The sequence below is a fragment of the Mauremys mutica genome, chromosome 11 (assembly GCF_020497125.1).
Source record: "Mauremys mutica isolate MM-2020 ecotype Southern chromosome 11, ASM2049712v1, whole genome shotgun sequence".
NCBI classification, from domain to species: Eukaryota; Metazoa; Chordata; order Testudines; family Geoemydidae; genus Mauremys; species Mauremys mutica.
Window position 1 is genome coordinate 17,305,681 of NC_059082.1, and position 17,216 is coordinate 17,322,896.

At 36.9% G+C, this 17,216-nt stretch overlaps 1 protein-coding gene across 2 annotated transcripts in view; it reads right to left on the reverse strand.

Annotated features, from left to right (window-relative positions):
• The window catches only part of EFL1 (elongation factor like GTPase 1), a 155,041-nt gene extending 137,906 nt beyond the window's left edge, over positions 1 to 17,135 (reverse strand). Inside the window, exons 1-10 of one of the 2 annotated variants that reach the window (XM_044980895.1) lie at positions 17,053 to 17,135; positions 15,843 to 15,945; positions 14,196 to 14,263; positions 13,960 to 14,044; positions 9,720 to 9,853; positions 8,887 to 9,024; positions 7,762 to 7,976; positions 2,425 to 2,548; positions 1,268 to 1,344; positions 990 to 1,126 (exon numbers count right to left, since the gene is read on the reverse strand). In XM_044980895.1, the coding sequence (XP_044836830.1) occupies positions 990 to 1,126; positions 1,268 to 1,344; positions 2,425 to 2,548; positions 7,762 to 7,976; positions 8,887 to 9,024; positions 9,720 to 9,853; positions 13,960 to 14,044; positions 14,196 to 14,263; positions 15,843 to 15,933 (1,069 nt within the window). In that variant the 5' untranslated portion in view covers positions 15,934 to 15,945; positions 17,053 to 17,135. Of the gene's footprint in view, positions 1 to 989; positions 1,127 to 1,267; positions 1,345 to 2,424; positions 2,549 to 7,761; positions 7,977 to 8,886; positions 9,025 to 9,719; positions 9,854 to 13,959; positions 14,045 to 14,195; positions 14,264 to 15,842; positions 15,946 to 16,723; positions 16,742 to 17,052 lie in introns of those variants that run through there. The other variant, XM_044980896.1, reaches the window with a different exon arrangement.
• Positions 17,136 to 17,216: the final 81 nt, after the last annotated feature.

Below are 17,216 nucleotides of genomic sequence, written 5' to 3' on the forward strand. Positions count from 1 at the left end.
CATCAGATTAGAAAGGAACAAAACCACTTCCAATGGTGACAAAATATAACTGAAAATAGAATTGATACTGAGTGTAACCCTGGTGAGAAGTTGAATCAGAAATGGAAGACACGCAGGGAAAGATGACTCCATGCAGAGAGGCCATGTTCACATGCCTCACTAACTAGTCCACAACAGATACAGTAAGAATTTAGAAAAATTTTATATTGATAATTAATGGACAAGGTCTACAAAGTGACTTGACAAAAATGCAGTTTATTAGAAAAAAGTAAGAGGAAAAGAAAGAATTAAGAGGGTACTGAATTGATAAAGTAGACTAAATTATCAGATGAAACTAATGGGAATTTATTGCAGTGCCAAGACAGCCTCCATGACCAACAGAATCACCACCGAAACAAGTTCTTGGAAGACTGGAGCAGCTTTTGACATCAGCAAATCCTCCCAGCATCAGAAAGCTGAAGTGTTTAACTTGCAAAATATGGCTAAAGATTATCTCTTTTTGGAAAAAAATGACTTTTTTTTCACATAAACACCAGCTTGATTAACTTATTAGCTTCTTTTCAAATAATTATAGTCAACTATTCGATATACAATGGGCACCATTACAAACTCTCTAATTCTCACTGTGCAGTGATTCTGGTACTACACATATTCCATGTTGTGATAGGTGCAGGAAAACTATCTGGGCCCATTAAACAAAGAGTTAACTTCAGTGCAGTTTCCCTCTCCCCATGTGCAGGTACTCAAGAGAAAAGCTATAAAGAACAGCTATCCTGGAAGAAGGGAATGGGAGGGATAATGCCTTTGGGAGAGCTACATTTTTATAATCACATATATTAGTTAAAAAGACAAAGATGTATAAAACTAGATATATAGGTGATACATTTAAAAAAAACATTTTATACAAATTATACAAAAAATACATAAGTAACCCTTTGAAGTCTAAAAACTGCTGGTAAACCACCAAATAGCTTTTTTCTTAAGGATACAGAGGACTGCCTGGGATATGGGTAACCACTGACTGCAAATGGCATTGAGGTGAACTTTAGGATCCGCATGACGTGACTCACGTGCACCAATTTTCAATCCCAAAGAGGTGACAATTTTATCTATTTTCTCTTTGTCTCTATGGAAAAAAACAGCAGCAGAATGATATGTAACAAGCATCTACAGTATTTGATTGTGATAATCAGAATATTTCAAGCATCTTCATCTCTGCAAAAAGCATGTGAAAAGGATTCAAAGAGAATATTGGGACTTCTCTTACCTTTTCAGAACAGCTTCATATAGACTCCAGATGTTGTCCAACACCAATTGCACAAACAGAGGTTTCCTTCCTTTTGTCTAGAAGAGCGCACACACAATATTTTTAAGAGTGAATAAACATTACATAGCCATTTGTTTAGCATTGATCAGTTTCTCAATGAATAGTCCTGCATGATTAAACGACCAACCTCCACAAATAGTGTTTAAAACTAGTCATATTAGATTAAATCTGTTGTTAATCTGTCTGTATATAACGTGAGGTAAATCAACAGCCCTACTCAAATTTGGATGGAGTAAGTTATTGGACCACATGCCATCAAAAAAGTCAAAGGACAAAGGTTTAATTTTTAATAAGAGAGACTTATCAGTACTGATCATGCCTGTCCTGAGTCTGGGTATCAGCTACTTTATAAGTATTAATTCTCACTTGTACAGACAGAAGAAAAACTATACTAAACGAAGAGGGAGAGAAACTGCTCTGCTCTCCAAAGTTTAATAGTGGAAATACTTCATACAAGAGAATGGAAGATTCCCAGCCATGGTTTTTATAGGCTAAAGATACCATATTCACTCCATGAAGCAATGGAGTGACTATTGAGGCAATAATCTCTAGTCTTGGAGGGCACGTTTATGATACTCTCCTGAAGCAAAACTGCTCTAGAACTGGAAGAATCCACAGATAGCACAGAACTGCCTTAGTGGCTCCTACACACCCTTCCTCTCCCACCAGCTCTCATCTTTCTCTCTAGAGGCATGGCTAGCATCTCTGTTCCCTGATGCCTGGCTGCTGGTATGCCCCGTATGTTGGGCATGGAAATGAGGCATGTAGGAGGTAGTATGCTGGCTCTAAGATACCTAAGAGTTATTTTGTGCAAGAGGAATCCCTCCAATAGCCAGATTCACCACCAATCTCCTGAGGCAAATCTGCCTCAATGAATGAGAGGCTATTAATTCTACTTATGAAATATTAATTTAAAAAAATATTGAGGTCAGAATTTTCATACCATACTGTGAGGAACGGAATTAGAGAATATCAGGCTTCAGGTCAAATAATGTATTAACCATGGATATTTGACAGAAAACCTTATAATTTCTTTTCAACAAAGATAAAAAGGTCAACAAGGAGCTTCAAAGTAACATGTATCTCAGCAATATTACCTGGTCACCCTTCATTATCTTCTTTGCCTTCGTATTTAGATAATAATCTCCCCACAAGGTCTTCAAAAGTACTACATGTTTGATCCCAATCTTTTGGCTATACAGTTTTGCAAAATGCTCAATGCTAAAAGAAAGAAAAATCTATCTTGATACAAATTTATATGCACAACATTATACTTATCAACGTAAGCATGTGTCAACTTTTGTGATATTCATATCTAAGTAGTCTTGCATCCTTATTTTACCCCCCCAGTTTCTACTGTTTTCTTTTTAGTTCAGGGCACTTAATTTTAAAAGTAACAATATTTAATGCACATCTCTTATTAGTTTGAACTTTTTTTTTTTTTTTTTTTTTACATAAAGGCCAACGTGAAGTCTGAACCTTAGCCTAACTAAAGTAACTGATGTTTATATAACGTCATTGCACACGACATTATATATGGGGGAGGGATAGCTCAGTGGTTTGAGCATTGGCCTGCTAAACCCAGGGTTGTGAGTTCAATCCTTGAGGGGGCCACTTAGGGATCTGGGGCAAAATCAGTACTTGGTCCTGCTAGTGAAGGCAGGGGGCTGGACTCGATGACCCTTCAGGGTCCCTTCCAGTTCTAGGAGATATACTTATCTCCATTAATTTAAATTTACAACATAAAACATTATTCATATTAAGTAAGGAATTTCAAATTCATTCTGTGGAGAGGACCATGTTATGTTTTTTAATTAGGGTCTGTGGCCAGAATTGCAAAGATAAAACCTAAAGCCACGCTAGGATTATGATATGCTACTGATTATATATACAGAAAAAAGAAAGATTGCCTATCCACAGCTCCCAGTGACTTCGCCAATATTTATAGATACAATTATAACAAATCTATTACCTGCTGTAACTACTCCAAAAATTCCTCCTAACTCCCATATAAATCAATATCAAGGGGAAAATAAAGAATTAAATAAAAACCCTAACACCTGCATAATGGTTCCTCACATGGTTCCAACAGCAAGGGAGAATAAATGGGCTTTATAGTGGACACTGAAAGACAACAAATGCAGGCTACTTCAGACCAACGGAAGAGAGAGTTCTAAAAACCCTTTGCTAAGAACACTACTAGCAATTCCCTTTCTTTTACACTGTGAGGTCTCCAACTTCAGCTCCTCTCTCATCATGACTGCAGTACAGTAATATCAAAAGGGAATAGAGGCACTCTTTCAGACAGGTAGATCTTAAGATGTTAACCCTAAATGGCCTAACTCCCACCCAGAAATCAATCAATACCTACTACAGATTATAGATCACCTGAGTGATATACTCACAGGAAGATCTACATAAATCTTGTTAAGCTGTGTCAGCCATAAAATGAAAACATCTCTCTAAGTATAGATTTCATGATCATATATTCTTCAATATTGCTTTTGGAAATTATGGAATATGTTTCCAAATTTTTAGAATACACAGTTTTTAGAATACAAAAACTGTCTGGCCATACAAAAATGCATTCATGGAAAAAGGCCAAAGACAAAGTATGGTATGTTTTATAAAATAAAACTTTTTACCTGACACTTTTGGCAGTTTTTCTTGGTATTTATGTGACTTAATTATCCAGTATATTCAAACAAGAAGGATATATCTATTTTGAGTCAAACAAGTCTTGCTAATTGACTTCTAATTTGATTCACTGTACACAAAAAAGCTATTTTTTCAATCCAAAAGGATTTATCTTTAAACAGTAAGAAGGGAGAGAGAAATAATCATCGTAAAACATTTCTTTCTACATATTGTAATTTGTACATTATCACTTGTAAAGAGAGGAAATAAAAGTAAGACTTTATACAGAGAGGAGACACAGACAGATATATACATGTGTATCAGATTAGGGCAATAATATTTATACCACACTGGTATCTGATAATCTATCTTCGGAACCTGTAAAGTCTTCTAGGTAGGACTTCACACTCCTAACGAAAGACATTAATAACCTGTCCAAGTCAGTGACACATAAATTATGCCTCTGAAAAAATTTCAAAAATGTACTTTTTTCATCAGCTTACCCTAAGGCTTTGGAAGGGAAAAAACCCTCATGATTTGTTGTATGTCAGTGACTGCTGTATACAGATTTACTGCATCCTTTCAACACCTGGACTTGATGAGAAAAGCAGATGCGCCATTCACAGCACTGGATCTGGCTAACACTATATAATGACTTCATTTACTCTACCATGAAAACATGGAATCTCCTTAGGAATAGAACTACAAAACATTATAACAGCCAGAACCTGCCTTGATTAAGGCAAATGCTTCATTGATCGACATTTCACCAGATGGTCATGCTGGCAGCCTGGACAGAACCTCCTGAGATTAATTAAGAAGAAAATGCTCCTTTTTTCATTTAAAGGAACTTCTACCACTGCCATCATTAAACCAGATGAAGCCAGCTACTTAAAAAAAAAAAAAAGTCCCTTCGACCAAATAGTTTTCATACAACTTTAGCAAAAACATTAAAGCATTTTTCTGATGACACAGGAAAAAGATACAGAATAAGCAGCATCAGGAAACTACTACAGACAACACCATCACTGCTCTGTTTAAGCTGTAAGAAGTTGTATATTTCAGAAAATAGAACAACAGAAGCTATTCTATTACTTATATATAGATTCAAGAAAGAAAACAGATGACTTAAGTCAAATAAGATTCCAACATGAGACTCATGAGCTCCAGGAGTAATCCCTTGGCTGAGATACTGTCCTGTACATGAAGAACACAAAATAATACAATTTACTAAGAATTTCAAGTCTTAAAATGGAAAGAAAAAGATTCTACATTTTAGTAATCCATCAAATTAACCTGGGGGGAATCTTAACATTGAGTTGTATTGTCTTTTGTAAACAAACTTGGACCTATTTTCAAACTTTTTCTTATGTCTGTATTGTACTGCCATATTATAATCAAAAAGCTTTTCTATCCTCTCTAGCACAGCAAGGTATCAAATGCACAAATGAGCTCAGGTCATATTCTTAAAATCCTTTTACCATGGGAAGCTTAAATAACAATAAATCAGCTTGTGATTATTTATTTAGATTTCAGTCTTTCACAAGTGTCACATTTTAAGCTCTGGGCACCCCAGCTTATATTTTAAACACACAAGAACCAGCCCATAGCAGATACAAAGTAAACATTTAAGTAAAAACAGACCAACACAACTCCCTACCTTATCACACTTAATCACCATCTATGTGACCAATAAAGCTTAAAAACACATCAAACTTTTTACTATACAGAAATACTATTTTGTTACCGGTACATATCAAACGTTAACTGATTTGAAACAAAGCAAAACAAAAAACCCATACACAAAGTCAGTGTCCAAGAAAAAATATTTGAGAGCTCATTATGCATTGCAGCTCCAATCTCAATCAGTGCCCCTTTCAACTACTGCCATCCAATGTACCCTTAAAAATTCCCACATAAATGATTGTTATGAACACTTTCCCCATCATATCAAATAAACTTTGTTCTACACCACTGTCTGTGTATGAATCAAACCTACATCAAGAATGATATATGACAAGTGCTCCCTGAAAGTATATCAGGGAGTTTTCACCTGTGTCAAACTCTGAAGATTGAGGTCCTCCCATATTCTTTTAATCTAGTTCTTTGTGTTAGAAAAATACATATATTTTCTGACATATTTGCATACAAACCATCTGCAAAGGAACTGTCGGGGGGAACAGAAGTGACAAAAAAAGAAGTCAGCCAATCAGACCATATATAGCATCACATTCACCCAATGTTTATGAACAAGATATGTTCATCTTTCCATTTAATAAGGCAGTTGTAGTGACTTTATGATCACAGTTAGCTTCAAAAAAGTGGCTACATAATTTAAGAGATATAAGCAAACATTGTTCTAGTTAGGAACATCATTTGACTGCCTCTATCATCATGCAGTCACTGCTAGGATCATGTTACAATTGTGTATGCACCCTCACCCAAAATTATCTCTCCCACACTCCTACTACTGCTGAAGTTGGAAAGAAAGGATAAATGACAGACACGCCTCAAACTTCCGAGGGCTACCCCCTCATCTCTGCTTATGTTTAAAAAAACTGCTACGACAGAGACTCTAGTTCTCTCACCTTCAAATATTATAACTAATTTCATCTTGAACCTAACTTGCATTGCAGCTGTTTTAACTGAACCTTTCCAGGCTGAAGGAGTCAGAGTAGGTAGAGAGAAGAGGCATAACACCAGAATCCTAGCATTAAACGCTGGAATTGCAGTACTACTACTAAAACAGTTACTTCCATTGTATAGTGAGTGTTAGAGGGATACTGTCAGATTAGAAATAATGGACAAATTCCTCCCAGTGTGGCTAGCACAACCTTAGATTATTTAGAACTGAAAGCATTTTTTAAATCTAAATTTCCTTTGCACCATTTATACTATTAGTTTACTCCTTACGTACTATTCTGAGTAGATAATGAAACTAAAGCAGTCAATTTTGCTTTCTGATTCTTATGCACTGGCATAAAGCTGTTGTGTTTGGGTTACAAACTCCACAGGAAAATAGTTAAATCCAAACAAAAGACCAATTTTAACTTAAAAAAAAAAAAAGAAACAGAATTTAATTTTGTCAAATCATCAATATATAAAATTTGACCCTAAATTAATGGGCTGTATCCCTTTAAGTACATGTTAAAGACACAGACAAGCACTCCACCTTGTGGTAAACAATCAGAATGTTTACAAATCTTTATTAAAACCCACCTACCCTTTCTGAAACAAAAAGCTAAAAACAGGCACTTAAAATAAGAACGTAAGCAAAGAAATTCAAAAAACATATGCCCTTAGTAACACACTATGAAATATGGAATTCTATAATGTTTTCTGTAGCTGTTTTATGCTTGATTTCTTATGATTTAATGTAATATCTCTGCCATCGCTGTGTAACTGATGTGCAAATATCTGCTGAAATACAAAAAAAACTTCATAAAAAGTCACAAGAAAACCAATATGAAATTTGTGTGCATCCAGAAACCTAAAAGAAAGACAGCAACTAAACATCATAGTATAAGAAAATATTTTTGGAAGAAAATAAAATCCTCGAAACTGTAATGGTCAAGAACCAAAACAGTGATTTATTTCAAGAACATGAATCGAAACTTTGGGGGGAAAAAAAAAAAAAAAAAAAGACTATTCAACTTTCACATGCAATTGGATGTACAGGAAAATGCAAAATGGTTATCTCTAAAAAGTATTTAAACCAATTCAAAAGATTTTTCAGCTGCCTTAGTATTAAATATGATAAATGACACTTTAATGAAATCCTACACTTATTTACTTACCCAAAGCCCCAGCCATCAATTGCACTGGCAAATACCACATTCCCCTGGTCTGGCGAGAAATAAAGATGTGAATCATCAGTATCTTCCAAGCCAGCACTCCAGTCATAAACTTGATCTCCATGTACAGAATCTGAAATCCCTTGAGTTTCTGTTTCTTTCTCAGCTCTTTCTTCTAGGACTTTAGAGGTGAAAAGAGCTCCAGTGATTGCATTAACCTAGGAAGCATATGTAAGACCACAGAAAATTAGAGTTAGTGCTCTAAAACTCTGCAACCAACCTGTGAAATCTTTTCACAAAGAAGATTTCAATTATCTAATAATAGGACTGTTGCTTAAAACATCCAAAGGCAGCTTGCTTAAGCGTAGCAAAGAAGTTAATATATAGACATTATGGATGAAATCCTGGCCCCACTGAAGTCAATGGGAGTTGTTCATTTAATTCAGTGGGGCCAAGATTTCACCTCATGTCTGTAATACTTCACAAATCATATCTAGTCTTAATGGGATTTAGTTCTCGGCTTTTAAAAAAAAAGTATCCTTTTTCACAATGAGAAATGGTGAATTATTATTTTCAATAAGTAAAATAAATAAAAACAGAAAGTAGGATATGACATATAGGGAAATAACTATATTTACAGCTATCTCAAACCATTAATGAGAAATCAATTTATAATTGAATATTTAAAGACGACTATTTAACAATTCCAACCCTAAATCAGGCAGGTCAGTATTTCTGAGATACAATACATAGTAAACATAGGTTTTAAAAATAGTATATATATATCTATCAAATCTCTGAAATATGTCATTAACACTGTGAGAATGCCTCCTGCTGGCTTGTAGAGAAGAATTCAGTATTCTTTTCAGACCTGTGTACATTATAAATGCCCAGAAATGTAGAGAGGAATAGCTATTAAATAATCATATGTTTTCTTTAAAAGGTTTAATTAAAATAGACACAACAGTGCATGACTATCAGAAGGCAGGGAAAACTGGTTACATTTTGCACTGCTTCTATCCAAATAAAAAGGGCAGAAAGTGCAACATCCCTCAACTAGAGCACTGAGAAAAAGGGGGGGAAACTGCAAAATGTGTTGTCTTAATATTGCACTGTAAAGCCTCATACCTGTTCTAAGATATTCTTAAGGTGAGAATATGCTTCCTGAGGAGTTAACTTGAGCTCCACAATCAAACGATCAATTTTATTAATCACCAAGACTGGACGGATATTTTCTAGCCATGCCTGTCGCAGAACTGCTTGAGTCTAGTAGGGAAAAGAAAGTGTTAAAAAAGGCGTAAAACAGTTAAGGAAACCCTAACATCACAAAATTAATACTTACAATGTTAAAGAGAAAGCCATTAAGTTTAGAAGCAAAATTTAAATAAATACATTATCGACTTCTGGTTCTAAACATCTGTGGATTGTATACCAAAAATACATGGAGTTAGTTATTACAGAAATATGCCATAGAAAGCATTTTCATAGCAATGTAGATTTTAAAAACATTTCTTACCAAAAAAAAATATCTTATAATCATAGGAGGATAAATATACTAGAGATATTCTGTTATTTTGAATATTTTAGTATATTTAAAGAGCAAAATTAAGAAAAATATGTAACCTTTAAAAAAAATCTATACTTCCCTTTACTTTTATCTCTTCTGTGTAACAATACTCCATTGCCAGTGAGAGCATGCACTTGTATCTCCAACACCAAGGCAACAGTATCTCAACCACATATTCACGAACACATTCTATGGTTAATCTCTCAATCACTCAGCAGTAAATCAGACTTCACATGCAACATGCAATTTATTAAAAGAGCGTAACATTTTACAGAACTTCTGACCATTGGTTTGTATGTCTCTTCTGTTTAATGTATTTAAAACAGCTAAACAGTAACATTTTTGTCTATTCTCTCAGCTCCATCCTTTCTCAATCAATTTTTTTAAATATCACCTGTGGACAGACTCCTTCCACAGCATCCAGCACTATGATACAACCATCACAGAGTCGGACGGCAGTTGATACTTCTGAAGAGAAATCCACATGCCCTGGGGAGTCTATCAGATTAATGAGATACTCCTGATCACCTAGAATCAAACAACAATTTACTTTTAAATACACAAAGTGACGGTTATAAAAGTTTCTATGTCCATCACCTAGCTATAGACATTCATAATAGTATGGACACCAGGAGCCTGATTGTCAAACATATTTAGACAACTAATAATGTAGATAGTGGAATTTTCACAAGTGCCTAAGCAGGTTAGGCACTTAACTCCCAATGATTCCTGCTTAGGTGCTTTTCCAAATCACAACTGATACCTAGCTACATCTTTAGGCATCAAGTACCTTTGAAAATCTGGCCCTACCTAGCTTTAGCTATAGCCAAAATGCCAGACAACCATATTAAAATCTGTGTTTAAAAGACACTAAGAATAGCTCACCACGAAAGTCAATCCTTTACCCTTAAAAGATAAATTGTTGAAGTATCACTTAAGGAAGAAGTTACACTTTTTTAAAACTATAAAAAAATGGAAGAATTTTTTTAAATCTATGGTCATCATTTGTTCACTTTTGCACTCTACTCAGCTTAGAAATGACAATATGATCTAGTCAGTTTCCATTTCTAATTTTCCTGTATAGTCACAAAGTTAAAATGTTGTGTCTGCAAACACTGGAGGGGAATGTTTCTTTAATAATAGTTGAAAGAAGTTTTCCTCAAGCTTAAAGAAAACATTTGCATGATGCTATTAGACTTTTTAAATAACATTTAGGTTTCGGTCATTCAATATTGAAAGTTGACCTTTAAAAATACATACTTGAACATTGAACAACTTCCATACCTAGCCACCCAAATTTTTTATTTCAGATACAGTAATATATTTAATGTTTTAACACCTTCCTTTATTAAAGTCTGAAAGAAAACAAATATAGAATATAGTAGAATATTCTAACCAGCAGTTTTAATTTCTAATATACCTACTAGGTGGAAAAGAGAAATAAAGACTTATGCCCTCTAATCCAACACCCCCCGCCATTACCATGGGTTTGTTCACCACTAGTGTTTTGTCCAACTTAATTTTACACATCACAAGTGAAAAGCTTCTAATACTAACCTTGGGAGTCTAAGTCTTCTCTGCTACAACCTTTGGGAGACTATTACACGGCCTAACAGATCTCCCAGTCAGGACATTTACCCTGATACAAATGGCACAATTAACTTGAGCTAGAAAGAATGTTTTTTAATTGAGGACTCATGAATCCTTTCGCCACCCCATTCTACTGCTGTTGGATGGGATAAGTGGAGGAGAAGGATGAGTTTGCTGAAGAACTGCTGTTGTGTTGAAAGAGAACACACACTCAAAAACAAAAATATACAACCAATACTACACAAGATGAATCAAGACCACCAAAAATAATTTAAAAAAAAAAACATCACAAATCTAAATTTGTAAAACAGAAATCCAAACCCCACTTCTCAGCAAACAGCTAATGCCTAAACCAGGGATCAGCAACCTTTGGCACGCGACTCGCGAGGGTAAGCACTCTGGCGGACCAGGCCGGTTTGTTTACCTGCCGCGTCTGCAGGTTCGGCGGATCACGGCTCCCACTGGGAACGGCAGGAAGCGGCACGGGCTGAGGGATGTGCTGGCTGCCGCTTCCCACTGCTCCCATTGGCCTGGGACGGCGAAGCACGGCCAGTGGGAGCCGCGACTGGCCGAACCTGCCAGCGCGGCAGGTAAACAAACCGGCCCGGCCCACCAGGGTGCTTACTCTGGCGAGCCGCACACCAAAGGTTGCCGACCTCTGGCCTAAACAAACAAGAAAAATTCACACTCTAAGACAGTGGCTCCAGCATAAGATGTGTCTTTGAAGACAACATCCAAGTATTGCCTAACTAATTTTGTTGCATAGTCCTAGATAAGCCAAGAGAGACTAACAACAGCCACAACATCACTTAAAACAAGATGTGTTAGCCAGGAATCTTCATCATGCCTTGGTAAGTCAAAAAATTTGGTTTATCTATCTCTTTTACTCTTGAACAATATTTATTGTACTTTGAAAGAACAAACATAATTAGTTTCAGTGGCTTTTAGCTGTTTCTTCTTTATATACTATGACTTAATTACAGGAATTTCCTAACCAGTTTTTTAGCTTGGCAAAAATTGTAGAAATGTGTTTAGGACAGAATAGATTGTGTATTTTGATAAAAAGTGATGTATATTAACTATTATTGCATTAAATTATAATTAATGCGACAAAAATTATACTCTGTAACTGAGTCAAGAGAGTAGGTACTGCAGTATGTAAAGATAAACACAAGTAGCTGTCACTTATGGGGATAAACTGCACTCATGATATCCCAAATTCAAAACTGAATTTCCCTTATTGAAAACTGTTGTTTTTAAAGTAACTTTTAAAAAGACAAGTTTGAGCCAGAACCATAAATGTTCAATTATTACAAAACATCATAAAATTATCAACAACATTTCAAAATTCTGCAGTAAGGCTAGCAGCAAATTCATATAGTCTTCTTCATTAGTTTTGTGAGTTAGATACATCAAGATTCTTTAAATTTCATATGAAACTGTAATCTTAAAACTTGTTTTCTGTAACAGCGCCACAAAGTCTCACAATGCTCAAACCAACTGTCATAGGATGGCTGGCCCTCTAGGGGGAGTGGAGCCCTGCCTTACCTGAGACGGATATCACTATAATCAGATGATTATAAAAGTCAGCTAGTGGGTTAGGTGAGCTACTGGAAGTAGACGGGCCCCCTATGGCTAGCCCTAGAGCGGCAATGACAGAGACAAGAAGAAAGGCCTCTAGCCTGCTTTGGTCAGGGAAATAGCTTCATGAGTATTAGGTGTGAAGAATAAAGCTGTGCCCAGAAGAAGGAGCCTGAACCGATTGGGGGCACGGCATTAGTCCTTCCTGGGCTAGGGGAAACACTCCAGGAGCCTCACACCAACATACAAGGAAATGTATTTTATTTCTTTCATAGCTAGTCTTTTCAAAATGGATAATCTAAGCACAAGTGAGACAATTCCCCAACACCTTAACCAAATGGTTAAACTGAAACTAGAAAGATGAAGAAAGAATAATCACAGACTGGAAGTTCTCTGGTTGTCATTCTAAAATAAGTAAATACAACAGTCTCCCACTTTCCCCAGAAAAGTTATCTTGTTTTACAGAGACACCAGTAAATACCTCATGGAGACATTGAAAGCTCAGTTTAAAACTGCTCCCTAACTGAATAGGAAATTAAAGTGGAGAGTTCAACATTTCTATTTTCAAAACATCACAAATATTCATGAAAAAGATGCATGCAGTTTTATAAAAATCGAACCAATTCTGTGTTAAAGCAGCAATAAAATAATTAATCTACATGTCACCACAAAAGCTAAAGTGCATATAGTGAAAAAAATTAAAAGCAAGGCAATTATATTCAAGCATAAAGCCAGCCATGTCTTCCAATGCTTGCATACCCCACAGTGCCCTCAACTACTTTATAATCACAATGTAACTGAAACAGACAGGCGTATACATAGGTTATTAGTGCACATGTGTTTATTTAATCTCTCAGAGTTAGCGCTATTATATCAACTTACTAGAAATCTACTCTGCCTGATCACTCCCATGCTTGAAGATGATAAGATAAAAGGATGAAGTTCCAATCATCCACAGAACATTACAATAGAGGTAGAAACTTCCCAAATACTGCTCCAACCAATATGCTTCCACCATGTAGGAATGGAAAGGACACTTAATTTCCACATGATTCTTCTTGGAATACTCAATAATTCACTTGTAAAGCAGATTCCAAGATGAAGAAAGATGTGCTGCACAATGGTCATATGATGTTATCACTCATAAATGTCTACGTCTGGCTCATTTAGGCCTTGATCCTTCAAAGACTTTCTCACATCCTGAACTTTAAGCACAAGTGGGTCCCACTGAATTCATGAATGCATGTGTACCACATAGAAGTAAAACCGTGGTTTTGTTTTTTAATTAGAATGATTAAAAACACAAGGTTGCAAAATGTAAATCTCTGCAGAACCAAGGCCTAAGGGAGAGCTTCAGGAGTCAACTGCAGGAAAGAACTTGAAAGTGATAATTAATAGAAGGAAAAGCAAAGAAAAAAAAATCTCAATAGTCCGTACATTTCTGCGTACCATCTCTACCTTACCTTTTTCAAAGTGCAGTGATATAGCACTAGATTTCATAGTAATTCCTCGGATCTGCTCATCTTCTCTACTGTCTAGATATCTCAGCTAAAATGAAAGACCACAAAAAGAGGTGATAAATATGTATACCGCTATTTTCCTAAGCTATTCTTTTAAATGTGAAAGGGTATGTCCGGAAAAAAAAATTAAGGAACTCTTAAAAACTCCACTCATTAATTATATTAGATTATAACTGTACCTTTCCAGCCAATCGATTGGAGATTATTCCATTGCTAGATATCAGACTGTCAGCTAGAGTGGTTTTGCCTTTAAAGAAAAATAAGTGACTTTGTTTAAATACACACACAACAATGGGTTATCAAACTTGATATTAACATTACATGCTAGTTACATGCTAGTAACTATCACACAGGCACATGGGTTTCTTTAAAAAATTAATAAAAATACTTTATTAAAAACCAGCTACGGTTACTCAACATCACCCACATCTGCCTCTCACAAGATACGACTCTCTTCTCCATCTCCACAAAAAACATGCAACCTTAACTGTGACCAAAAGATTATGTTGAAACAACAACAAAAACCCCACCATAACTCGTAATTACAACATGGAAATAAAGATTAACCACTAACATTAAACAATAACCTCCCAAAACAATAAACACTATTTCAAATTATTTCCACTTAAACACCAAAATATTTCTTCCATTAATCATCCACAATTTAAAAAAAAATCAACTAAAAAAAACTACATAGACACTAACCATTTACTACAACACACTACCAATTAAACATTCTAAACAATTAGAAAACATTAATTTCTAACCACTCCATGTGATCGAAGTTCCATGTTTTGTGTAGAAGCCACAGGAAAAGACAACTTAGATGGGCAGTGAAGCAAGATAGGTACAGTGGAAAAGGTAAATTCACAGTTGTCGGCCTAACTAGGGATTTCCTGGCTTTTATATGGTTGTGTTGGTCATATGTGCACTTGAGTAACCTTAACCAATTTTAAACAAAGTTCTTAATTTTCTGGAACATATATATCATTTAATGTGCACATTCACATACACAACCTACTTCCATGTACACACGTTTTGATTACTTTTATTACAATGTGGCTTGGGAGGAGTGTTTGGTTTTGTTTTTTTAATAGTCTACTCCCTCCATTTAAAAGCCAGATATTGTAGCAGCCCTCCCAAACCCATTAATGCCACCCTGCCTCGCCACAAAAATGCAAAGCAGTTAGTCTGTACCAAGGGAAGAAAGGGACTTTTCAGATTTCAAACAAGTATGCTGATCCCACGAGTGAAGAGACGTCACTTGACTGCATTTTACTTTACTTTCCTTTTCATTTTATTTTTTCAAATAGTATGGATGAGCACAGGTTTGACAAGTAATACCACTGCCCACTAGTGCGGTGTGAGGTCGGGGGGCAATTTATACCACCTTTCACAGGGATCAATGCTGCACCCTACAGCAGATTCACACTCCACTAAAGGTTTAAGTTACAGCCAGAGTTCCACAGCCAGCTATTTAAGTAAGGGGGTGGGGGAATATGAATAGCATATCACCCAGCAGTTGTTGACATGCCCTGTTATTAGCCATTACTGTCCACTTTAGGGGCTATGTTGCCTACCACCCCCACCAACACCATAGGACACTGAGAGCAGGTGTGTCTTCTAGGAGGACTTCTAACTATCAGTGGCTCTGTGCCCAGGGTCAAATCAGCCCTGAACTGAACCCATGAATTTAAACACATGAAAAATCAATGGTTGGACACACTTATCTTCAGCAAAATGACAGAAATATCCTTTTATAATTTAATCTGAACACATAAGAACATCTCTCTAAATGACTGCTTATAGCAAAAGGTCCCTCTTACCGTGGTCCACATGAGCCAGTATACAGATATTCCTGATACTGGCAGGCTTTTTCTGGAGTCCAATCATCTTCTCCAAACTAGTGAGAACCATGATTACCTATTTCTGTGAATTAGGAAAAAGCATTTTATACGAGCATCATAACTCAAGAAACATCTGAATTTTTTTAAATGCACACACAAGTTTTTATAGTTTAGTTTATACATAAATATCAACTAAACCTAAACCCATCAACGGGCAGTACTTAGAAAGCTAATAAATTATGTTTCTATAGCACCAAGCACTCCAGATCAGATATCAAAGAGATTTACAAACAAAAGGACAACTTTTCCATTTTTGATCACATACATTTTTCATGTATTTGTTTATAAATACAACAAAATACAGTGGAAATCTGTCCATTTAATCTGGACAGAACCACACACGTAATTTAAAGGGACAGTGTAAATTTGGCAGCCACCATTCTTTAAAAGATAGGTACAACAATCCCTGTGGTGACTGTAATTTAATCAGGGTTCCCCCCCCCCCCTCCTCAACGTGCTCACTGTGTGTGTTTGACAGCACTCCGCATACATAATACGTTTGACTGTTTCCCCAGACAGTTTTGCTGGCCCTGATCCTACAAACAATGAAACAAGCGTGTAACTTCACTCACACGAGTAGCCCCATTGACATCAGTGGGAACACTTATGAGTAAAATAACACGTGCTTAGATGCTAGTAAGTTTCATCTTGTGCGTCTTGCAGAGCCACAAAGTAGAGAAAATCATTTTTAAAGGCGGAAAGGCGGATTGTAAAACCACAGTGACCGTCGGAGGGCTGGGGGAGCAGATGTGCAGCACCCGCAGGTATCTGATCTTTATTTAATTTGTTTAGCTGCTTACAGTTCACGCTATTAATGGTGCCCCCTTCCTACAAACCCCTCTGGCGACGAGGGCAACGCAGCCGCCAGGTAGACAAGATACTGCACAGCAGAGTGTGGGTGTGTGGGGACAACCCCCAACTCCTATTACAACTGGCCGGGCCCACCCAACGCAGGAGTCACCGTGGGCCCCGCCCTCTGTACCGTGGGGGATGAGGAGCCGAGGGGACCCCGGCTGCCACCCACCCCGGCCAATCCGGAAATGACCTCAGCCTGGTGTGAGGCAATTGCGAGACCCCGCAGCCCCCTCCTACTGGGGGCAGGCGACACAGGGCCCGGCTAGTCACTCACCCCGCGAATCCCCCCCTCTCCTCGCGCCAGCACAGCCAACTGCCCACGACCGGAAGTCCCTGCTACTGCGCGCACCTTTTGCCTCCACCCCCTTTGTGACGACTTACGGAAGCCGGGAGAGGGCTGTTGTGGGGACGCGGCGGCGGTTGCCAGGCGACGGGGCG